Source organism: Canis aureus, chromosome 3, assembly GCF_053574225.1.
Source record: "Canis aureus isolate CA01 chromosome 3, VMU_Caureus_v.1.0, whole genome shotgun sequence".
Classification (NCBI taxonomy): Eukaryota; Metazoa; Chordata; class Mammalia; order Carnivora; family Canidae; genus Canis; species Canis aureus.
The window spans coordinates 33,066,906-33,092,639 of record NC_135613.1 but is presented as its reverse complement, the minus strand read 5'-3'; the positions used below and the strand labels follow the sequence as shown (position 1 = coordinate 33,092,639).

Here is a 25,734-nt window from a genome sequence, read left to right as displayed (position 1 = left end):
CTCCCTTTCTGATATTTCCCACACATTTCTTCTCCCTTCCCTTATATTCCCTTTCACTATTATTTATATTCCCCAAATGAATGAGAACATATAATGTTTGTCCTTCTCCGATTGACTTACTTCACTCAGCATAATACCCTCCAGTAAAACTACTTTAAAATTATCTTTAAAAAATAAAAAAAAATCGACTAAGGTAAATTCAATAACTGTTGTAGAGTTTATTATATATATGTGTGTGTGTGTGTGTGTGTGTGTGTGTGTGTGTATATATATATATAGAGAGAGAGAGATGTAAAATGTGCTTCTAGGAAGAAGCAAAAAAAAACTTTATAAGGTTCTTATAATACTATAGTGTACAGTCACAATACTACTCAAAGGTGGTCTGTGAATAAGTTAAAGGTATATATGGTGCTCTAAGAATATGTTAAAAAAAATCATTAACTACAATCAGTTGGGCTTTATTCTTGGGTTACAAGAGTGGTTTAATATCCACAAATCAATCATCGTGACACATCACATCAGTAAGAGAAAGGATAAGAACCATATGATCGGGATCCCTGGGTGGCGCAGCGGTTTGGCGCCTGCCTTTGGCCCAGGGCGCGATCCTGGAGACCCAGGATGGAATCCCACATCAGGCTCCCGGTGCATGGAGCCTACTTCTCCCTCTGCCTGTGTCTCTGCCTCTCTCTCTCTCTCTCTGTGACTATCATAAATAAATAAAAATTAAAAAAAAAAAAGAACCATATGATCATTTCAATAGATGCAGAAAAAAAATTGACAAAGTACAACATCCATTCATGACAAAAGCCTTCAACAAAGTAGGTTTAAAGGGAACATACCTTAACATAATAAAGGCCTTCTATGAAAAACCCACAGCTAACATCATCCTCAATGGGGAAAAACTGAGAGCTCTTCCCCTAAAGTCAGGAACAAGACACTGACGCCCACACTTCTACTCAACATAGTACTGGAAGTGCTAGCCACAGCAATCAGACAACAAAAAGAAATAAAAGGAATTGATATCAGTAAAACTTTCACTATTTGCAGATGACATGACACTATATATCAAAAGCTTGAAAGACTCCACCAAAAAACTGCTAGAACTAATAAACAAATTCAGTAAAGTCACAGGATACAAAATCAACATCAAGAAATCTGTTGCATTTTTTTACACCAATAAAATGAAGGAGCAGAAAGAGAAACTGAGAAAACAATCCCATTTACAACTGCACCAAAAATAATAATATACTTAGGAATAAACCTATCCAAAGAGGTGAAAAACCTGTACTCTGAAAACTGTAAAACACTGATGAAAGAAATTTAAGATGACACAAAGAAATGGACAGACATGGGGTGCCTGGGTGGCTCAATCAGTTAAGTGTCCGGGATCCTGAGATCAAGCCCTGCATTGGGCTCTGTGCTGAGCATGGAGTCAGCTTGTCCCTCTCCCTCCTCTCCTCCTCTCATTCTCTCTCTCTTTCAAATAAATAAATAAAATCTTAAGAAAAGATATGGAAATACATTCCATGCTCATGAATTGAAAGAACAAATATTGTTAAAATGTCTATTCTGCTTAAAGCAATCCACACATTTAATGCAATTCCTGTCAAAATACCACCAGTGTTTTTCACAGACTTAGAACAAACAATCTAAAAATTTGTATGGGACCCCAAAAGACCCTGAATACCTAAAGCAATCTTGAAAAAGAAAAGCAAAGCTGAAGACATCACAATTATGGACTTCAAGTTACATTACAAAGCAGTAGTCATCAAAATAGTGTAACACTGGCACAAAAACATAGATCAATATATCAGAATAGAAAATCCAGAAATAAACCCATAATTATATGTCTAATTATTTGTTTTTCTTAAAGATTTTATTTATTTATTCATGAGAGACACAGATAGAGGGGGGTGGAGGCAAAGACCTAGCCAGAGGGAGAAGCAGGCTCCATACAAGGAGCCTGATGTGGGACTCAATCCCAGATCCCGGGATCACGCCCTGAGCCAAAGGCAGACACTCAACCACTGAGCAACCCAGGCGTCCCTATATGGCCAATTAATCTCTGACAAAGCAGGAAAGAATTTCCAATGGGAAAAAGACAGTGTGTTGGGAAAACTGGACAGCAACATGCAAAAGATGAAACTATACCACTTTCTTACACTATACACAAAAATAAATTCAAAGTGGATTAAGGACCCAAATATGTGATCTGAAACCATAAAAATCCTAGGAAAGAGCACAAGCAATAATTTTACCAAGATCAGCCATAATAACTTTTTTTTCTAGAAAGTCCCCTGAGACAAGGGAAACAAAAGTACAGCAAAAGAAACAATCAACAAAACTAAAAGGAACCTATGGAATGGGGAAAAAAAAATTGCAAATATCATATCTGATAAAACTAAAAGGAACCTATGGAATGGGGAAAAAAAATTGCAAATATCATATCTGATAAATATCAATATCCAAAATATAAAAAGAACTTATAAAACTTAACACCCCAAAAAACAAATAATCCAATTAAAAATGGGCAAAAGATATAAACAGACATTTCTCCAAGGAAGACAGACAGATAGCCAACAGACAGATGAAAAAGATGCTTATTATCATTTATCATCAGGGAAATGCAAATCAAAAGTACAATAAGATATCACCTCACATCTGTCAGAATGGCTAAAATCAAAAACACAAGAAACAGATATTTGCAAAGATGTGGAGAAAAAGCAACCCTCTTGCACTGTTGGTAGAGATGCAAACCAGTGCAGCCACTGTGGAAAACAGTATGGAAGTTCCTTCAAAAGTTAAAAATAAAACTACTTTATGATCCAACACTATTGGGAATTTACCCAAAGAATACAGAAACACTAATCTGAAGAGATACATGCATCCCTATGTTTATGCAGCACTGTTTACAACAGCCAAGATATGGAAAGAGCCTAAGTGTCCATCAAATGATGGATAAAGGAAATTTGATACACACACACACAATGGAATATCATTTGGCCATAAAAAAGAATGAAATCTTGCCATTTGCAATGACACGGATGGAGCTAGAGTAAAATGTTAAGTGAAATAAGTCAGAGAAAGACAAGTACCATAGGATTTTACTCATTTGTGGAATTTAAGAAACAAAATAGAGGAGCAAAGGGGAAAAAAAGAGAGAGACAAATCAAGAAACAGATTCTTAACTGCAGAGAGCAAACTGATAGTTAACAGAGAGGAGGTGGATGCAAGGGTGAGTGAAACAGGTGATAGGGACTAAGGAGTGCACTTGTCATGATAAACATCAGATGATTAAAATAAAAACATCTTTTGAAAAGTTAAATTATTGTATTTACTGTGTTTTGAGACTAAAAATATTCTACTGGAGAAAAATAAGAAAAATTTCTGTTGAATAGGAAAAAAATATACACTAGAAATCCTAAAAGCAGGACAAAACATTAGAGATATAGTTAATGAGCTTATATAACAACTAAAGCGAAATTACAAAAAAAAATCTCAGATGACAGAAAAAAAGAACAAAGAAGATATTGAACAGAAAGAAAACAAGCAGCAAGATAATAGATTTAAATTATGTTGTCCTAGTAAATGTTTAATAGCAGGATCACAAAGGTGGGAGAGACCTAATTGATGGATTTACCAATTTTTTTGGTATAAATATTTCCACTATAGGTAGTTTAAATCACTTAAAGCAAAGATGAAAAGAGATATGCAAAATCAGATCTTGCAAGCTGGTATGAGCCAGTAAGTATCAGTTTCAACAAAACACTAATTTGGGGCACCTGGGTGGCTCACTGGTTGAGCATCTGCCTTTGGCTCAAGTCATGATCCTGGGGACCTGGATCAAGTCCCGCATCAGGCTCCCTGCAGGGGTCCTGCTTCTCCCTCTGCCTATGTCTCTGCCTCTCTCTCTGTATTTCTTCATGAATAAATAAATAAAATCTTTATTAAAAAACCCCACTAATTTAAACTCTATATATCAATAACCACAGTAAATGAAAAGGATATTAAAAGCCCAATTAAAAGCAGAGATTGATATATTGTTAAAAAGCAAGACCCAACTATATGTTGCCTACAAAAATCTAATTCAAAAACCACAAGATACCACCTTGCATAGCTTTTATTAAAAAGACGAGAAATCGCAAGTGTGAGGATGTGGAGAAAAAGGAACCTTTGTGCTCTATTGGTACACATGTAAATTTCAGCCACTATTAAAAAAAGGCATGGAAGTTCCTCAAAAAATTAAAAACAGAACTACCATATGATTCAGAAATTCGACTTCTGTGTATTTATCTAAAGAAAACAAAAACACATAACTCTAAAAATTATATGCATCCCCATGTTGTTTCCTGCAGCATTATTAACAACAGCCAAGAAATGGAAACAATCTAAATGCCCATCAATGGATGAATGGATAAAGAAAATGCAGGGTGGGGGCATGTAGGTGGCACAGTCAGTTGTGTCTGACTCTCAGTTTTCACTCAGGTCGTGATCTCAGGGTCATGATCCTGAGGTCATGAGATCAAGTCCTACAGTGGGCTCCATGATCAGCAAGGAATCTGCTTAAGACTCTCTCTTCCGGGGCAGCCCAGTGGCTCAGCGGTTTAGCGCCGCCTTCAGTCCAGGGCCTAATCCTGGAGACCCGAGATCCAGTCCCACGTCGGGCTCCCTACATGGAGCCTGCTTCTCCCTCTGCCTATGTCTCTACCTCTCTCTCTCTCTCTCTGTGTGTGTCTCTCATGAATAAATAAATTTTAAAAATCTTTAAAAGAAAAAAAAAAGATTCTCTCTCCCTCCCCACTGCCTCTTTCCCCACTATCTCTCTCTCAAATACATTTTTAAAAGTTAGAAAGAAAGAAAGAAAGAAAGAAAGAAAGAAAGAAAGAAAGAAAGAAAGATAGGAAGGAAGGAAGGAAGGAAGGAAGGAAGGAAGGAAGGAAGGAAGGAAGGAAGGAAGGGAAAGAAAGAAAGAAAGAAAGAAAGAAAGAAAGAAAGAAAGAAAGAAAGAAAGAAAGAAAGAAAGAAAAAGAAAGGAAGGAAGGAAGGAAGGAAGGAAGGAAGGAAGGAAGGAAGGAAGGAAGGAAGGAAGGAAGAGAAAGAAGAAAGAAAGAAAGAAAGAAAAGAAAGAAAGAAAGAAAGAAAGAAAGAAAGAAAGAAAGAAAGAAAGAAAGAAAGAAAAAATGCAGGAGGGGAATAAATATACAATGGAATATTATTCAGCTATGAAAAAAATGAAATCTTGAGTCACCTGGCTGACTTAGGAGAGCATGCAACTCATGATCTCAGGGTTCTGAATTCAAGTCTCATATTGGGTGTAGAGGAGATAACTTAAAAAGCAATAAGAAGAATGAAATCTTGCCATTTACGATAACATGGATGGACCTTGAGACATTATGCTAAGTGTTACTAGCCAGAGAATGACAAATATGATCTTGATTATATGTGGAATCCAAGAAAATAAATAAGGTGCATCTGGGTGGCTCCGTCAGTTAAGTATCTGACTCGATTTCAGCTCAGGTCATGATCTCAGGGTCACAAGATCAGGCTATGTGCTCGGCTCCATGTTCAGCAGGAAGTCTGTTTGAGATTCTCTCCCTCCCCTTCTGTCCCTCCCCACTGCTCACATATGTGTGCATGCTCTTGCTTTCAAATAAATAAATCTTTAAAAATTAATTAATTAATTAAATATGCTCATAGATACAGAGAACAGACTGGTAGTTGTCAGAGGCAAGAGGTAGAAGGTAGGCAAAATAGATGAAGGGAGTCAAAAGGTACAAACTTCCAGTATAAAATTAAAAAGTCATTGAGGATGTGCCTGGCTGGCTCAGTTAGTACAGCATGCAACTCCTGATCTCAGTTCCGGACACACATTGAGTGTAGAGATTAATTAAAAATAAATTCTTTCAAAAAGTCAGGGAATATAATGTACAACATGGTAACTCTAGTCAATAATACTGCATTGCATATTCAAAAACTGCTAAGACTGTAAATCTTAAAAGTCCTTAAAAGTTCTCATCATAAGAAAAAATAGTCTATCTGCCTCATGATCTTGTGGAAAACTGACAGGACTAGAGCCATTTTAAAATGGAGTTGGAGCAGCCACGGTAGAGAAAACACTTTATCTGCTTTCGCTTGAACTGTCTAAAATCTTCTGGACAAAATAGTAATTATTTTAAGCAATTGTTTGAGAGGTCAAAAGAACAGACTTTCATCATTAGACTGGTGGTTATGAACTTTCTGGAAAAAAAGTCGACAGTTAATGTATGACCTGGAGTAATTTGCCTTGTAAACATGCGTAGAAACTTGTTTTCCTTCTTTTATTCAACTCAGGTAATTGTCCCCTTCTTCTTCCTCTAAAAACCTGTTGCTTTCACCCTACAAATGGGAATCCTATTGGGGTATTTACTTCAATCTATGCTCCCCACACTGCGATTCTTTAATCCCAAATAAATGCTCATTTGGCGCTCAAAAAAAATGTCAATAACTATGTTTGGTGACAAATGTTAACTAGATTTATTGTGGTGATCATCTCACAATATATGCAAATATTGAATCATTACGTTGTATACTTGAAACTAATGTAATTGTGTATGTCAATTATACCTCAACTTAAAAAAAATTAATTCAGGGATACCTGGCTGGCTCACTGGTTGAGCATCTGTCTTCAGCTCAGGTGGTGATCCCAGCCATGGTCCTGGGATGGAGTCCCACATCAGGCTCCCCATGGGGAGCCTGCTTCTCCCTCTGCCTACGTCTCCAACTCTTGCTCTGTGTGTGTGTGTGTGTGTGTGTGTGTGTGTCTCATGAATAAATAAAATCTTTTTTAAAAATCCAATTCAGGGATCGCCGGGTGGCGCAGCGGTTTAGCGCCTGCCTTTGGCCCACGGCACGATCCTAGAGACCCGGGATCAAATCCCACGTCGGGGATTTGGAGAAGCAGGCTCCATGCAGGGAGCCCAATGTGGGACTCAGACGCCAGGATTCCAAGATCATGCCCTGGGCCCAAGGCAGGCGCTAAATCATGAGCCACCCAGGCGTCCCAGGATATAGAAGATTTGATCAATATTAACAACCAATGTAATTTAGCTTTTATAGAACACCCAATAACATCAGAGTATATATTTATTTCAAGTGCACAAAGACTATTAATCAAAATAGACCATATTCTGAGCCAAACAGTAAGTCTCAGTAAATTAAAAAGTATATTCTCTGACCACAGAGATTTAAAACAGAAATAACAGAAAGATATCTGAAAAATGCCCAAATATTTAAAAATTAAGCAACACACTTTTTTTTTTCTTTTTTAAAGATTTTATTTATTTATTCATGAGAGTCTCAGAGAGGCAGAGATACAGACAGAGGGAGAAGTAGGCTCCTTGCAGGGAGCCCAATGTGGGACTCGATCCCAGAATTGGGATCACACCCTGAGCCAAAGGCAGACGCTCAACCGCTGATCCACCCAAGGGTCCCATGTAACACACTTCCAACACATGGGTGAGAGAAAAATCACAATGGAAATTTTTTTTTCAAGTCTTTAGATTCCAGTTAGTTAATATACAGTGTAATATTAGTTTCAGTTGTAGAATTTAATGATTCATCACTTACATACAACACCCAGTGCCCCCCTTAATAACCATCACCCATTAAACCCATCCCCCTCACCCAACTCCACACTGGTAATCATCAGTTTGTTCTCTATTTGGGTATTAGTTCTCTTTTGGGTTTGTTCTCTATTTGGGTTAAGAGTCTGTTTCCTGGTTTACCTCTCTCTTTTTATTTTTTGGGGTAAAAAATTTTTCAAAGATTTTATTTATTTGAGAGAGAGAGAGAACACAAGAGGTGGGGAGGGTTACAGGGAGAAGGAGAAGCAGGCTCCCTGCTGAGCAGGGAGCCCTACACAGGTCTCTATCCCAGGATCCTGGGATCACAGCCTGAGCTGAAGGCAGATGCTTGACAGACTGGGCCACTCAGCATCCCTTTTTTTTTTTTTTTTTTGAAATTTTAAAATAACTTGAAATAAATGAAAAGAAAAGTATGACATAAAAAAATGTGTGGTTTGCTGCACAAGAGGTTTTTGGGTTTTTTTTTTAAGATTTCTTTTATTTATTTGAGAGAGAGAGAGAGAGAGAGAGCTTGGTGTGGGGAGGGGCAGTAGGAAGGAGAAAAAATCTTAAGCAGCAGACTCCATGCTGAGTGTGGACCCTGATGCAGGGCTTAGTCCCACGGTCCTGAAATCATGACTTGAGCTGAAAACAAGAGTTGTGAGGATCCCTGGGTGGTGCAGCGGTTTGGCACCTGCCTTTGGCCCAGGGCACGATCCTGGAGACCCGGGATCAAGTCCCACGTCAGGCTCCCAGTGCATGGAGCCTGCTTCTCCCTCTGCCTATGTCTCTGCCTCTCTCTGTGTGACTATTATAAATAAATAAAAATTAAAAAAAAAAAACAAAAACAAGAGTTGTGAGCTTTGGGGTGCCTAAGTGGTTCAGTTGGTTAAGCAACTGCCTTCGGCTCAGGTCATGATCCCAAAGTCCTAGGACCTTAAGCAACGTTTTAAAAAACTCTACAGCATCAAATACCTACATTTGAAAAAAGGACACATTTAAAAGCAATGACCTAAGCTTCCAACTTAATAGACTATAAAAATAAAGAGCAAGTTAAACCTAATGTAAGATAAAGGAAATATTAAGGATCACAGATCTAACTAGAAAGTGAACAGAATGAAATAGAATGAATAGAAATTAGCAGAATGAACTAGAAAAGAGAAAAAATTGAGAAAAATCAATGACAGTAAAAGCTGGTACTCTAACAAGATCAATAAAATTGGTAAACACTTTTATTTTACTGATCATGGGAAAAGTAGAGAAGATAAAGATTAACAACATCAGAGAAAGAGCAAGGACATATCCAAAGATCTTACTCTAAAGGTGTACTATGAGAATAATACAATCAACTTTTTGTCAATAAATTCAACAATTTAGATGAAGTCGATAAATTCCTGAAAGGGCATTATCAAAGCCCTCAAAAACAACAACAACAACAACAACAACAAAAACCACCCAAATAGTAATATATTTACTGAAGAAATATACTGAACTTAAAAGGTTAAAAACTTTCCCATAGAGAAAACTCTAGACCCCGATGTGGTTTTTAATAATTTTCAAATAAAAGTTATCAAGGTATTTATCATTCACCACTTAAGAAAAAAATCTATTTTTCATATATCATAAATGCTAGGTACTCCTATTAGGGACTTACCTAATAATCTTATTTTGTACTGTTCTCCGGCTCCTACCCTCCAATCTAGTTTTTCAAACTATCTCCTGAACATATTATTATTATTTTTTGTAGGCTCCACTCCTAACTCAGGGCATGAACCCACAACTCTGAGATCAAGACTTGCATGCTCTACCGACTAAGTCAGCCATGTGCCCCTGAACATATCATATTATGATCATTCCAACATCTATGACTTGGCATATGATGCTTTGTCCCATACCCAGAAAGATCCATCTTTCCCTCTCTTTTATTATCTTTGTTTTATTATTATAATTATCCTTATTTGTGATATAATCATTTCACATAATTATTATCTCTTATTGTCTTTAAGACCCAACCTAACATTTTCCACTTTCTTGAAATGTTTCCTGAGGGAAAAAGGGAAATAGCTCTTATTGATTTGAATGCCTATTCTGTGCCATTCTCATGATTACTAAGAGATTCTATATCTAATTGTTTATAGAGATATTTTAATGTTTCAACAGAGAACTGAATCAGATTGACCTCATAAATTAGATAAATAGTATAATCTTCGATGAATAGGCTAAAAGTTATCTTCAACTCGTTTTCTAACAATGGCTCTAGTTTTAGGGACGCCTAGCTAGCTCAGTCAGAAGAGCATGCAACTCCTAATCTTGAGGTCATGAGTCTAAGCCCCATGTTGAGTGTAGTGATTATTTAAAAAAATAAAACTTAAAAAAAAAACAGGGGTACCTAGGTGGCTCAGTCAGTTGAGCATCCAACTCTTGGTTTTTGGCTCAGGTCAGGATCTCAGGGTCCTGGAATCAAGCCCCACATCAGGTTCCCTACTCAGCAAGAAGTCTGCTTCTCCATCTCTGTCTGCCACTCCTCCCTGTCCATGCACTCTCACTCTTTCCCTCTCTCTTTCTCAAAATAAATAAATAAAATCTTTTTTTTAAAAAATGTCAGTAAGCCCATACCTATCAATAATTACTTTAAATATAAATAAAATAATTCTCCAATCAAGAGACAGAGTGGCTGAATGAATAAAAAGACAAGACCCATCCATATGCTGCCTATAAGAGAATCACTTTAGATGTAAAGACATAGAGATTAAAAGTAAAGGGATGGAGTGGATGGAACTAGAGGATATTATGCTAAGCGAAATAAGTCAATCAGAGAAAGACAAGTATCATATCTCACTCATATGTGGAATTTAAGAAACAAAACAGAAGATCATATGGGAAGAGAGGAAAAAATAAAACAAGACAAAATCAGAGAGGGAGACAAACCATAAAAGACTCTTAATCATAGGAAACAAACTGAGGATCACTGGAGGGGAGGAGGTGGAGAGATGGGGTAACTGAGTGATGGACATTAAGGAGGGCATATGATGTAATGAGTACCAGGTGTTATATAAGACTGATGAATCACTAACCTCTACCACTGACACCAATAATATATTACATGCTAATTAATTGAATTTAAATTTTTAAAATGTGCATTAAAAAAAAGTAAAGGGATGGAAAAAGACTTTCTATGCAAGTGAAAACCAAAAGAAAGCTGAGATTGCTATAGTTATATCAGATAAAACAGACTTAAAGACTAAAATAAGTGACAAAGGTCATTATACAGGATAAACTAAAACTTACTTCTATTTGTTACACATAAGATTCAAATATTCAATCTTTTTTTTTTCAAATATTCAATCTAAAGAAAAACACTTCATTATTTTGGCTGTCCTCCACATTCACATGTTGATATACTTATTAAAGTATAATTATGTTTGGTCTTATTATTTTAAGTCAGCTTTAAAACCTCAAAACCAGCCACCCAATGACAAAGGGGTCAATCCAACAAGACAACATAATATTTGTAATTATTCATACACCTAAGACAGGAGCACCTAAATATATAAACCAAATGTCAACAGACCTAAAGAGAGAAGTGGACAGCAATGCAGTAATAGTATTGTACAGAGAACTTTAATACCCTACTTGTATCAATCGATAGATTATGCAGACAGAAAATCAATAAGGAAACATTGGACCAGATGGACTTAATAGACATATACAGAACATTCCACCCAGAAGCAATAGAATATACATTCTTCTGTGGTACACATGGAATATTCTCCAGAATAAATCATGTGGTAGGCCACAAAACAAGTCTTAATAAATTTAAGAAGACTGAAATCATCAAGCATCTTTTCCAACCACAATGGTTTAAAACTAGAAATCAACTACAAGAAGAAAACTAAAAATTCACAAACAAGTGGAAATTAACACGCTACTGAACAACCAAAGGGTCAAAGAAATAAAAAAAAGAAATCAAAGAGTATCTTAAGATGAATGAAAATGGAAACACAACAACAAAAATTTACAGAATGCAGCAAAAGCAGTTCTAAGAGGGAAGTACATAGTGATAAACTCCACTGAGAAACAAGAAAAATCACAATATAAACCACACAAAAACAAACAAAAAACCCATTTAACTTTACACCTCAAGGAACAAGAAAAAGACACACAAACAAGGCCCAAAGTCAGTAGAAAAAAGAAAATAACAAAGATCAGAATGGAAATAAATGAAAGAGAAAAAAAGCAAATAGAAATGAGTGAAATTCAATGCTGTTTTTTAAAGAAGATAAACAAAATGTCCATGCCTTACTTTCTCACCACTTCTCCATTAATTCAATCAAACATAATTATATCTTATCACACTGTCTTCCATTTAACATCCTGCCAATTTTTCATTTTTTCTCTTTAAAATGTATTCTAAATAATTATTTTTAATCTAGTCCAGTTTCACTAATTCTCTTTTCAGTTATGTACAATCTGTACAATCTGTATCTTTTTGATTTCTTAATTTTGATTTATTAATTTTTATTATTTTATTTTTCTCTTCTAAAAACTCTATTTGTTTTCATGTCTATAATGTCCCTTTTAGCAGTTTCCTATGTCCTTAGGATATTTCCAAGCTTGTCTTTTATTCCTTTAAACATAGTGTGTCTAAATCTACGTTCAAGAAATCCAGTTTCTGAGGTCTGAGATCACTTTTTCCTGTGCCTTCTTTCTCCTGGTTCCCAATTATGGTGCCTTGATCCTTTAATGCCTGCTTATCTTTGACTCCATGTCTTAGAAAATTACTTGAAGAGTTCTCAAAGTTTCCAAAAGAAAATGCTTTCCTCCAAAAGCAAATTCACACTTATGTCTGTGAAGTGCCTAAGTAACTACCATTCTGGAACCAATTTAGCCTCAATTCAAATTTATGGTTTGTTTTTTTTGTTTTGTTTTGTTTTTTTTGACTGCTCTGTAATGAGAATTTTGGTAGCAATCTCAATAAGGACTAGCTTGTAGTTTATTAATTATCAGTGAAAGGTTTTTCTGGGGGATTTCTTTCCCTCTCTTATTCACCCCTGTTCTACACAGGGCCATGCCAACTCTCCTTGTAATCTCATGAAAGTGTGGAAAAGAGGGCATAGGGAAGGAGGACAGTTTTTTGGGGGGTTCACACTTACCCAAGGGTTTGTCCCAGCAGAGCCCCAGTTTAATGTGGGGAGTGGATATTAAACTTCTGATCATGGGAGGACCTCAGTTTTGACTACTTTCCTCTTCATTCTAGGGGGCCATCAAAACTGAAGCTCACAACTTCCTGATCAAAGGCATTCAAGGTAAAAGCAGCTTCAAATACTGATCCTGCAATTCCCTTCTCTCTTTAGCACTTGAATGCCTTTAGGATTTTTTTGTTTATATCCTATTCAAATATCTTAACTGTCATTGGTAGAATTGGTTCAAATAACCTGGCTTCCCATTACCAGAATCATAAGTCCCACACTTTAGTTATCCTCTTCAATGTTAAATGGAATTCATTTTTGAATTAATAACTCACAAGTTAAATAGGTAAGTCACCTCAAATTCGATTATTTGACCTCTCTGAACATCGGTTTCATTACTGACAAAAAAGTTAAACGAAATTATCTCTCTGATTCTTTACTGCTCTAATATACCAGAATTTATGCATATATATCCAATGTCACTTTTCAGATTGTGAATTGTATCAGCTCATTTAATAACTATGCCAAATTATGCTTTATAATGCTTTTTAACAGGTTCTATTTACAATAGTCAGATAGGCAAAGTATTCTCGCTGTGTTATAACAACTCCAGAATAACAGTAAATAAGACTCACATTTAATAAAATGGCTCCCTTCTCCATCTTCTCAAACCCAAGAGCCAAGACACAATCTGCCACACCTTGAAAGAAAATGTAACTATTAGGGAAAATTAAATTTTCAGACACCTAGCAAAGTATCATTAAGTACTTTAAGGAATTTATATAAAATGGAAAAAGATGCTATAACTCTATAAAATGTTTAATAAGCAAAAAATTAGGGAAAATTCTTACATGATTCTATTTTTTTTAAGATTTTATTTATTTATTTGAGACAAAGAGACCAAGAGAGAGCACAAGCAGGGAGGAGGGACAGAGGGGAAGAAGGAGGAGACTCCCCACCCAGCAGGGAGCCCAGTGCAGGCTCTCAATCCCAGGATCCTGGGATCATGACCTGAGCCAAAGGTAGATACCTAAAGGACTGAGCCATCCAGGTGCCCCTACATGATTCTCAGTAAGAGGAAAAATTAGGAAAGTATTAATTTTTCCTTTGATTCCCAATATGCTAACAAAACTTTTTATTAATATGGAAATATGGTTCAATGAAAAATAAACAGCTAATTTTGAATTTTACAATACTAAAGAAAATTTTTAAAATGTTTAAAGGATCCTAATCAAAATCTTTTCAATTTTTTTTATTTATTTATTCATGAGAGAGAGAGAGAGAGAGAGAGGCAGAGACATAGGCAGAGAGAGAAGCAGGCTTCTAGCAAGGAGCCCCATGTGGGACTCGATCCCAGAATCATGTCCTGAGCCGAAGGCAGGCGTTCAATGGCTGAGCCACCAGGTGCCCCTCAGCTCAGGTCCTGATCTCAGAGTTGTGAGTTCAAGCCCTGTCTTGGACTCCATGCTGGGCACAGAGCCTACTGAAAGGAAGGAAAGGGGAAAGAATAAGGAAAGGAAAGGAGAAAGGAAAAAAAAGGAAAAAGGAAAGGAAAGGGAAAAGAGAACTGATGAAAGGTGGGGGCAATAACCTCATATCTATTTAAGCACACCAGACAAATAAGCGATCCTCACCACCCTGAATCAGATTCCGGGCCATAAACAAAGCAGTAGAACCAGTGGCACAGTTATTGTTGACATTTATTATAGGAATTCCAGTCAGTCCCAAACTGTGATAGATAGACCTCTGCCCACAGGTAGAGTCACCTGTATAATAAAAGAAACAAAAACTGTAATATCTGCAACATGGTAATTTATGAAGCTGCAATGTAACACAGGATACCACATTAGGGTTTTTTTTTTTTTCAGTGTTATGCCTTTGCCTAGCACAGACACACGTGCTTAGGCACAACAGTAAACTACTGACATCTTATTCAGAAACAGTTTTAGAATTAAGCATTACTTACATTCCAAATATAAAAAGTCCTCAAAACACAGTATATGTATACTTTCTTTACGTGTTACAGATGTAGGAGAGTCGAGAAATGACCAAGTAATAGCAAACAATTCAAACTGGCTAGGACTACATGATAAAGGAAGCAATGTTTCATTTATACCTCAGCTATGAATCTTTAAAACAACACCAATTGATTAAAAGGCTATGATTTTCTCTTCATATAAAGGTTCTACAACTTCAAAAAGTTTAAAAGATCCTGTATGGCAGGGTGCTCCAGAAAAACAGTGATGCAAGCTGAATACACTTTTGACTCCCTTTCCCAAGTCACATGGACACCAAGGCAGGCATGCTGGAGCGATATGATAGGAATACCTGAAGGTACAGACTCTCCAAGAAGTCGTTAGGGATGGGCAGCCCCCGTGGCGCAGCGGTTTAGCATCGCCTGCAGCCTGGGATGTGATCCTGAAGACCTGGGACTGAGTCCCACTTTGGGCTCCCTGCATGGAGCCTGCTTCTGTCTCTGCATGTCTCTGCCTCTGTGTGTGTGTGTGTGTGTGTGTGTGTGTGTGTGTGTGTGTGTGTATGTATGAATAAATAAATAAAATCTTAAAAAAAAAAAGTCTTATGAAAAAAAAAAAAGTCTTCAGGGAAAACAGCAAGGTTCAGGACCTTCTTTTGAATAAGTACATTGTGAACCTCTTTGACCTAATAAATTTCCTTTTGAGGATTCTCTTTATACCTTGAAATCTCCAAAAATAATAATAATAATAATAATAATGATAATCACAAATAAGCACAAAGATTCATCTACGGTAATGCTTACTATAGCCTTTTATGATAAGTAGAAATTAGAAACAATTTTAAATGTCCAATAAATACACAAAATGTCCACAAACAGGATATCATTACAACTACTAAATAAACTGTAGTAAATCCCCAAAACTAGAAAATCATGCAATTATTAAAAATGCTACAAAAGGGACGCCTGGGTGACTCAGCGGTTAAGCGTCTGCCTTCCGCTCAGGGAGTGATCCTGGAGTTCGGGGATGGAGTCCCGCATCGGTCTCCCTGCATGGAGCCTGCTTCTCCCTGCGCCTGTGTCTCTGCCTGTGTGTGTGTGTGTGTGTGTCTCATGAATAAATAAATAAAAATAAAAAATAAAACTTAAAAAAATAAATAAAAATGCTACAAAAAGACTGGGCATTCTAATTGTCCATTAAAATGCAGTGGATTGGGCACCTGGGCAGTTGGTTAAGCATCTGCCTTCGGCTCAGGTCATGATCCCACACGGGGCTCTCCCTCTCCCTCTACTCCTCCCCTCTGCTTGTACTTTCTCTCTCTCTTTTTTTTAAAGACTTTATTTATTCATGAGAGACACAGAGAGAGAGGCAGAGACATAGGCAGAGGGAGGAGCAGGGTCCACGCAAGGAGCCGGATGTGGGACTCGATTCCGGATCCTGGGCAAAGGCAGACACCCAATCGCTGAGCCACCCAGGCGTCCCTGCTTGTACTTTCTCTTGCACATTCTCTCTCTCTCTCTCTCTCTCTCAAATAAATAGATAAAAATCTTAAAAAAAAAAAAAAAGTTCTCTTTCTTCCTCTCACTCTGCCCCTCCCCACTCACTGCCTCTCTCCCTGCTCTAGTGCATATAAGTGCATGCACTCTCTCTCTCTTTAAAACAAAACAAAACAAAAAAGGCAGTGGATTATATGATACATCTGTGCAATGGAATTTTACGCTATCATAAAAAGAGAAAGACCAAGGAAGCTCTTTATGATACAATTTGGAGCAGTAGCCAAGAACTACTAATTAAAAAAAAAAAAAAAAAAAGAAAAAGAAAAATCAGGATACAAAATAGTGTGTTTATTATGCTACTATGTGTGTAACAAAAGAAAGGGGAAAGGGGAACTTACATACTCACACCCACTTGTATGTACAAATCACCTCTGAAAAGACTAGAAATTAGTGAAATTGGCTATCTAAGGGAAGGGAACCATGTGACAGGGAAACCGGAATAAGAGTGAGACTTTCCACTATATAACCATCCACTATTGGTATTTTTGTATCATGTAAATATTTTATCTATTCCAGAAAAAAAAAACTTAATCGAAAAAATGTTAATAATAATATAAAGAAAGACTTAATGGGGAAGATGAGAAAATAGAAAAGTAGATTACCAAAGGTATGTATGCTGGGATCTTCACTTTTTTTTTCTTTTTTTTTTAATTTTATTTATTTAAGTAATCTTTACACCCAACATGGGGATCAAACTCACAACCCAGAGATTAAGAGTTGCATGCTCTTTTAAGTGAGCCAGCTAGGTGCTCCAAGATCTTATTTTCTTTCTTTCTCTTTTAATTCTTCTTCTTCTTCTTCTTCTTCTTCTTCTCCTCCTCCTCCTCCTCCTCCTTCTCCTCCTTCTTCTTTCTTCTTCTTCCTTTTTCTTTTCTTTCTTCTTTCAAAGGATTGCTTCAAAACCATGCCTCACATAGACTCAATTTGACTACAACTTTTTTCCATGTTTTATTTTATTTATTTTCTTTTTCTTATGTTTTTACTTATTTATTTGACAGGAGGGGGGAGCACAAGCACAAGAAGGGCGAGTGGTAGGCAGAGGGAGAGGGAGAAGCAGGCTCCCTGCTGAGCAGAGAGCCTGTCTTGATCCCAGGACCCTGAGATCATCACCAGAGCCCAAGGCAGACATTTAACTGATCTTGTTTTCTTTCAGAGGAAATTCCATGTGCATGCATAATTACATACATTCATATTCACTGAAGGATTACATAAAAAAATTAATGGTAATAATTTCTGGACTGGACAATGGGATTACAGGTGACTTTTTTCTTGCTTTTTTTTTTTGTGTTCCTGTTTTTTGTTGGGTTTTGTTTTTGTTTTTGTTTTTGTTTTTGTTTAATTTTTTTTATTTATTTATGATAGGCACACAGTGAGAGAGAGAGAGGCAGAGACACAGGCAGAGGGAGAAGCAGGCTCCATGCACCGGGAGCCCGATGTGGGATTCGATCCCGGGTCTCCAGGATCGCGCCCTGGGCCAAAGGCAGGCGCCAAACCGCTGCGCCACCCAGGGATCCCTTGTTTTTGTTTTTGTTTTACAATTAGTGTATACTGTTTTCCTAAATAGGAAAAAGTTTAACGAAGAAATTTTCTTGAATACAAAAAAGTCAATAAATACAAACTTTAAGGTCATAAAAGAGCAAACGTTTATCTTCTAAACAGTTATTATCTTTACATGGTAGAACTATGGGTAATTTTTTTCTTTTTCAAAGATAATGTATTTTAATTTACTTCCTGTTTTGGCAATAAACAATAGCAAAAAAACATATACTAACTAGGCTGGCACACAATGGTAATCTAGGAATGATGGGAATAAGACTCTGAATTCTGAGTTTGGAAGGTTAAAATTCACAAATGCCTCCGAATTGTTCATGAAGCTGCTGCTAGATTAGGTGAAACATTAAAAAAATATATAGTTTACCACATACCATAAACGTAGCCAATACATGCCTGTTCCACTACCGAATAAGGGATCTGTGCATCAGCTAAAGCCTTCTGGCCTATAAAAACAAAAAGGTTTTATCAAAGAGTGCTTTGAGTATTTGCTTTAGGTGAGTCAAAACTAAGTTTAGAGTTTTCCCAGAGTAGATCTACCTCTAAATAGTCCCTGTTCAATTCAAATGACAAATCCTTCATCAAGTCATCTCAGATCCCTACATTCAGAAGTAACTATTTCTTCCTCTATTTCTTCCTCTAAGCTACTACTTTTTCACACCTGCTTTTTGATACTTAACATCTTCTGTCCTAACTGTACACGTAACTATAAATACATTAAATCCCAAAGTCTTTTTTTTTTTTTTTTTTTAAATCCCAAAGTCTTAAAGCTCCTTAATGGCAAGGTCCTTGTCTTACTCATCTCTGTAGGTCCACTGCACATCTAAAGGACAAAACTATGAATATCATTACTAGGGGCGGGGGAATGTGGGGTGGTGGGACACTGCCACAGAGCCCTTCGATGTCCCAGCAAACAGCTGTACAGTACATAATATCAGGCCACTGTTTGCCCTGGCTATCTAGCAAAGAATGCCCAAACTCTTTTCCCTTTGTCCTTTCTAATGAATCAGTAGCAATTGCCTATATAGATTCCTCTTCCTTGACTGAGGCTCCTTTTTATGGTTGCAAGGCTACTCTACAACCAAGATAGACTATATAATAACTCTAATGTTCAAAGATCTAAATTTTATTACCTGCTTCTCTTGCCAAGTCAGGGTAGTCTAAATTCTCAACTCCAGGCTTCAGGAACTAGAAATATAGAAGGAGATAATAAATAGAAGAAATACAGTTAGATTTTTCTCACAACAGAGCCCTGCAAAAATTCATTCATCTATTAAATTTAACAAAAACATACTAAGCGCCTATCATGTTCCTGGACTCTGATATCATGTTCTTTGTCCTTACTAATCTACAGTATTAAAGGTGAGAAGTCAGCATAATGGTAAGCCTTTGCAGGTGAGGAGCCAGTGACTGAAAAAGAGCAAAAAGGATATTTCTGAGGTGCTGGTAATGTTCTATTTTCTTAGCATGTTTTTTTTTAATCAAATAAATGCAAAACAAACAAACAAAAAGCACCATGAGGCTTATAATAAGGCTTAAAATAAAAAATGGCAATCCTGTTTGACTACTCTCCACACACTAGTCTTACTTGTTCCCCAAACATCCACTTTTAACTCTTAGATATTTTTTCTTCTATAAACTGCTGCATTTATAAATATTCTATACTATTATATCTTTATCAATTTAAGAAATTATACCACAATCTCCAATAAGGGCCAGTGGAGATTAGGTCTCTTAGGCCCCCGCACATGTACATTTACACATCCCCCATCCTGCTTACACAACTGAATAAATAATTTTTTATTAAATCAGTACTCAGTGTTCACCTTATCAAGTAAATATTTAACACTGGGCCAAGTTGTGTGCTATGGTTACAGTTCCTTTATGGGACAATTTTCTTTTTCTTATCAACTGCCTCATTCATTTTTTTTAAAGATTTTATTTATTTATTCATGAGAGACACAGAGAGCCAGAGATATAGGCAGAGAGAGAAGCAGGCTTCCCACTGAGCAGGGAACCCAATGCAGAACTCGATCCCAGGACTCTGGGATCACGACCTGAGCAGAAGGCAGACATTCAACCACTGAGCCACCCAGGTGCCCCCAACTGCCTTAAGAGTTTTAATCTTTTGGGGGCACCTGGCTGGCTCAGTCAGTAGAACATGAGACTCTTGATCTCGGGGTTGTGAGTTCAAGCCCCATATTGGGTGTAGAGATCACAAATAAATAAATAAATAAATAGGCGTTAAGAAGTAATAGTAAAAAAAAAAAAAAAGTAAGTTTTAGGAGTGCCTGCGTGGCTTACTTAGTTGGTTAAGCTTCTGATTTCAGCTCAGGTCATGATCTCAGGGTCCTGGGATAGAGCCCTGCATCAGACTCCCCATTCAGCAGAAAGTCTGCTTCCCCTCTCTCTCTGCTCGTCCTCTCCATCTGTTTCTGTGTGTGTCTCTCAAATGCATAAATAAAATCTAAAAAAATAAAGTTTTAGCCTTTTTAAAAGGTTTTTATTTAACTAATAAAAGTGTGTGTGTGTGTGTGTGTATGTATGTATGTATATACATATCTTAGTGAATTATTGTTAAGGCAAACATTCTTGCAACCACTGACAAAGATTCTCTTCTCCCGTTCTACCCTAGCCACACTCCTCTGAGCCCTTTTGACTAAGCCTCCACTCTGGTCTATAAAGACTTAAACACTAACAATTTCTAACAGCTCACATCCCTAGATGACCCTAGCCCTACTTAAAGTGTCTCAATGCTACTGAAAAGAAGTTACTATTTGTTCCCACAAACACCAGAAGATACTTCTCTGTCTCCAAGTCTCTGTGGGAGAGGAGGAGCCTAAGTTTGAATAAGCACCAGTTAGCAAATCCAGATGGATTCCACATAGACCAAGCCCCCCTGCCCACTACTTACAAGTTTTCACTTCCCTACTGAGCTCCAATTCACTCTCTATTCCCTCATTTTCCCTTTAAAACAGCCAGTCACCTCTGAATTAATCAATATTGAATTCAGTTCACACTGGACCTTCCCTTTCCCAATAGTATATTACTGACTGAAATCTGTCCTGATGCTTTACCTAGCCTAGCGTCTATTTTTCCTTCTTTGACACTACGACCCAGACCAAAAAACTGAACTTTGCCTTCTATTGCAGAAACTCTTCTAAGCACTCAGTCTCAAACTTAATCTCCATTCTATCCTCAAGGTAGTTATTGTGCCCTTACCATAATCACTCCCTTATGATATTTCATAATTTTATCATCCAAATGTTTATCTGTAGACAGTACAGTTTAGTCTTGCCTGTTTATCAAAATTTTGTGGGTCTTTTGATTCTTTTTAAATCTATGGGTCTTCCTCCACTTCACATTCCCAGTCTCTTCCCTCAGGACTGTAACTAATACCGCCCACACCCCCACCTCTTAACTTCGAAAAAGAAACAAACTACTTCTCAAAGGGTTAGAAAGTTCTGTGCTTCTCTCTACAGCCAATATAATCAGATACTCAACAGCCAAGGGAGGATCTGACTACATTAATATCATACTGAAAAGGCTTTTACTGTCCACCTATATTAGAAGTCCCCTCTCCTATGAAACAATAGGATGAGCTCCAAGTATCTGCTTCATAATGATTAGTTGACTTTTCTACTTATATGTTTTGATCAAATTATGTACTCTCACCCCATTTGGTAAGATAATAAAAGATTTTAGGCTGTTTTCTCAGGAAGAGCACTTCTACTTAGAAACTCTCTTTCAGGGGCGCCTGTATGGCTCAAGTGGTCTACCTTCAGCTCAGCTCGGGTCATGATACCGGGGTCCTGGGATTGAACCCCACGTCGAGCCCCACGTCAAGCCCCACATCAAGCCCCACGATGAGCTTTCTGCTCAGTGGGGGACCTGCTTCTCCTTCTCCCTCTGCCATTCCTCCCACCTGCACTTGTGCTCTCTGGGTCTCTCTGTCAAATAAATAAATAAAATCAAGAAAGAAAGAAAGAAGAAAGAAAGAGAGAAAGAGAGAAAGAAAAAAAGGAAGGAAGGAAGGAAGGAAGGAAGGAAGGGAGGAAGGAAGGAAGGAGAAAGAAAGAAAGAAGAAAGAAGAAAGAAAGAAAGAAAGAAAGAAAGAAAGAAAGAAAGAAAGAAGAAAAAGAAACTCTCTCTTTTTTCTCTTTTCAAAGCATATCCATTTAGTACTGTCCAACTAACATTCAGGATCTTTAGCACCAGGCATTCTCGAGGTGCTACATATTCAGCAACAAACTAGACATGGTACTCACCCTGGAGGAACTTACATGCTGAGGAAGAATATGAACATATAAACAGAGAACTTCAGTATAATATAATAAGTATAGGTTTCCCCTGCTATCAACTGAAATGTCATAAAGAAGGAATTACCATTAACTTAATGGAAAATTTTTTGAGTGTCCTCAGACCCCAAAACATAACCTCTAGGCTTTGCGGATACCTTAGGACACATCTTGATAACGAACACACCAAATAAATCAAGATAAAGCACAGAGGCTCACAGAGGCAGTTCAAAGCGATGGCAGCTTAAGGCTAAGATGTTGAGGATATTTCCAAGGAAGGAGCTTGACAGTTCCACTCTGGCTGCTGTTTGGAGTGCTCTCTGCCTCTGTTAACAACTCCCTGCAAAACAAATGCTGGATGCTATTTTCACTTTTTGCCTTTTTCTAAAACCAAAGATCCTCTTCGAATTTCAGTTAATGAAAATAAGGTAGTAGCATAGGTCTTTTGTGAAGGTGAAGCGATATAACTTGAGCTTTCCAGCAGCTGGGTGTATCTGCACCAAAGCAAAGGTAAGTACAGGCAGGGCTCTCCTCGAAAGTCAGAAGGATCAGAGACTTCTTGGAGAGGATCTGAAGTCAACCAAGTACAGTGAGAGTCTGGTTTCCGGCCAACCCCTGCTCTCAAGTCAGTCTCAGGCGCCACCGAGTGAGAACAAGAGAAGCAAAGCAGGAGAGATGTAAAGCAGTGTGGGGTGAAACGAACAGCAGTGTGGCATGACCAGAACGTGAAAGCAGTGGGGGGGCCAAGAAACGAGACTGGGAGCCCCTGGCTTCCTAAGAACCAAGCAGAGTACCACCTGCGGAACAGAAAGGTGGTCGGAGGATCCAGAAAACCTGCCGCTTGTGCCAACTTAACTAATGTTCTTGTGCCAACATACTGAACTTTAAGTGTTTCTCCTCCTCATCCTCACTTCTGATGTAAAAGGATCCTACAAGGGAGTCTCCTGGGTATACAGGGGGGGACATTCCCTACCTGCTTTCCTTTCCAGGGTAAGGAAGGTCTTGCCTCGTCCAAAGTCCACACACTTGGAACTTCACTCAGAAGCAAAGGAGGTGTGGACTTCGGGTCATGCTGGGGTGTATGTCAGCAACTCTGATCCAGGGAGAAAAGGGAAGGACGAAGGGGGGGGGGGGGATGGCCGCAGGAACATCCCCCAACCATTGTCATAGTTCAGAGACAGTTCTAAACCACAAGCCATCCGAGTAGCCAAGAGTCAAGACGCCGAAGCTGGGCAGTGGGATGCCTGCGACCCCCTCCCGGGAGGAAGGATAAACCACGGGGCAGCGCCAGGCCCTGATCTGCCCTTCCTCGCTTCCCGGTCACCTGGGGGCTCCCCGACTCCTCGGCCTCTGCCGACCAGAGCCGACCAGGGAGCCCGCCTCCAGGGGTCCGCGGCTCGTTTACCTTGGTCATCCCAACCCCCACCACGAACACCCGGCGCAGGCCCCCAGATCGAGACGCCATAGGGAGGGATGGCTCAGACGTGCCCGGCGGAGGCGAGAGCGGCAGACCCTGGAGCCGTTGACGTGCGCGCGCACGGACTGAGGCTGCGGCGACGCGGGCGATCGCTCCGGGGCGGGAGGCGGCGAGGGGCGGGGCGGCGGCGAGGGGCGGGGCGGGAGGCGGCGAGGGGCAGAGGGACACGCGCAGTGAGGAGAGAAAGAGAAAAAAAGGGGGGGGGCGCGTGCGCGTGCGCGTGCGCGTGCGCGTGCGTAGAGGCGCCGGAAGGGCGCGCTCTTTTGAGCGAGGGGAGCGTTGCGTGGTTCCCTGCGGGCTGGGTTCCGGCCGCGGCCCACGTGGCGGTGGGGGATGAGGTCCGTCTCAAACATCGGAAAAAGACTTTATAACCTAGTACAGCCGTCTGGGTTTAAGTCCTCTATGATGAGAGGGAGTGTGGCCTGAAGTGGCGCCTGAGACTGACTTGAGAGCAGGGGTTGGCCCGAGATACGTCTGTGGAGTGTTGTGATGGTTCTGCATCCTGAGTCAGTGCAGGTGTTAAAACCCCTAGGGCCGTACACCAGCAAGAGTGCGGTGTTTTCAGCTTATATGAAATATGATTAATTAAACCAAGATAGTCAATTGCTAATTTACCATATCTAAAATAACCCAAATTGGGGCAGCCCGGGTGGCTCAGCGGTTAAGCGCCGCCTTCGGCCCAGGGCGCGATCCTGGAGACCCGGGGTCGAGTCCCACGTCGGGCTCCCTGCGTGGATCCTGCTTCTCCCTCTGCCTGTGTCTCTGCCTCTCTCTGTGTGTCTGTCTCTCATGAATAAATAAATAAAATCTTTAAAAAATATACAAAATAAAATAACCAAAATTCATTTACTAGTTATGTGACCTCCCTTGTCAATATCTGAAACTCTCTCTTGTTTCGCTCTAGCAAATTATGCCCAGGAATGAGATTTGTCTTTGCCAATAGTTTATGTAGTACAGGTTCCCTGCAGGGACTCCTAATTTATAGTGGTATTATGTCCCAAGCCAGTAGCACACAGGTAAATGTGGGATCTGCGGAAACATTGGTACTGCTGCCAAATGTATGGGTGCTGGTGCTGCAACAGTGAGAGTGGGTGGGTCTGGAGCTGGTATTGGGCCAGTCTTTGGCAGCCTCATCATTGGTTACGCCAAAAACCTTTCACTGAAGTAGCAGCTAATCTCATATGCTATCCTGAGATTGACATTGGCTGAAGCTATGGGTCTCCTTTGTTTGATGGTTGCTTTCTTGATTTTGTTTGCCATGTAACAGAAATTATTGTTTGAAATGTTGGCATTCATATTAATTACAGATGTAATTCTGTGTATCTTACTGTGAATCCGAAAACTGTAGTATCGGTGTCTTGGAATATATGTTATTTCCAAGCTCATTTCATTGAAGATGAAAATTTAATATTTTTTAAAGATTTTATTTATTTAGTTGAGAAAGTGCACACTCTCAAGGGGAGCAGGAGAGGAAGAAGCAGGCTCCCTGCAGAGTAGGGAGCCCAATGATGATGATGATGATGATGGTGGTGGTGGTGGTGGTGGTGGCAGCTCCATCCCAGGACCCTGGGATCCTGACCTCAGCCAAAGGCAGCCGCTTAACTGACTGAGCCACCTAGGTGCCCCAAGGACTCTTTTATATAGTATTTTCCAGATTGTAATTTGTAGGCTTTTAGTTATTAAAATAAAGGAGAAATTAGTGTTTTCAGCTTCTATGAAATATGATTAATTAAACCAAGATAGTTAATTGCTTAAAAAAAAGTATGATATACCTTATGAAGAAAATAGGTGTTAGATAAACTTAGTTCGGACATGAGTTATAGAGGCCTTGAGTTCAATGTTAACGAATCAACAATATATATCAAATAAGGTGCCATTAAACAGAACATAAAACAAGGAAGGTTATGTATAGATAGGTTGACAAAACCAGAGACATCCAAAAGTCTAACTCTGTGTTTTTCCTAAGAGCAATGGTTCAGTATTTACTAATTTATTTTTTTAAGAATTTATTTATTTATTTATTCATGAGAGACACATAGAGAGAGGCAGAGACATAGGCAGAGGGAGAAGCAGGCTCCCTGCAGGG

General features: G+C 38.7%; 1 protein-coding gene across 2 annotated transcripts in view; it reads right to left on the bottom strand.

Moving 5' to 3' along the window:
* SCP2 (sterol carrier protein 2) overlaps positions 1-23,740 on the bottom strand; it is a 103,213-nt gene extending 79,473 nt beyond the window's left edge. For both annotated transcript variants that reach the window (XM_077891794.1, XM_077891795.1), the window contains exons 1-5: positions 23,577-23,740; positions 19,007-19,061; positions 18,248-18,319; positions 14,425-14,556; positions 13,426-13,490 (exon numbers count right to left, since the gene is read on the bottom strand). In XM_077891794.1, the coding sequence (XP_077747920.1) occupies positions 13,426-13,490; positions 14,425-14,556; positions 18,248-18,319; positions 19,007-19,061; positions 23,577-23,636 (384 nt within the window). In that variant the 5' untranslated portion in view covers positions 23,637-23,740. The remainder of the gene's footprint in view (positions 1-13,425; positions 13,491-14,424; positions 14,557-18,247; positions 18,320-19,006; positions 19,062-23,576) is intronic.
* Positions 23,741-25,734: the final 1,994 nt, after the last annotated feature.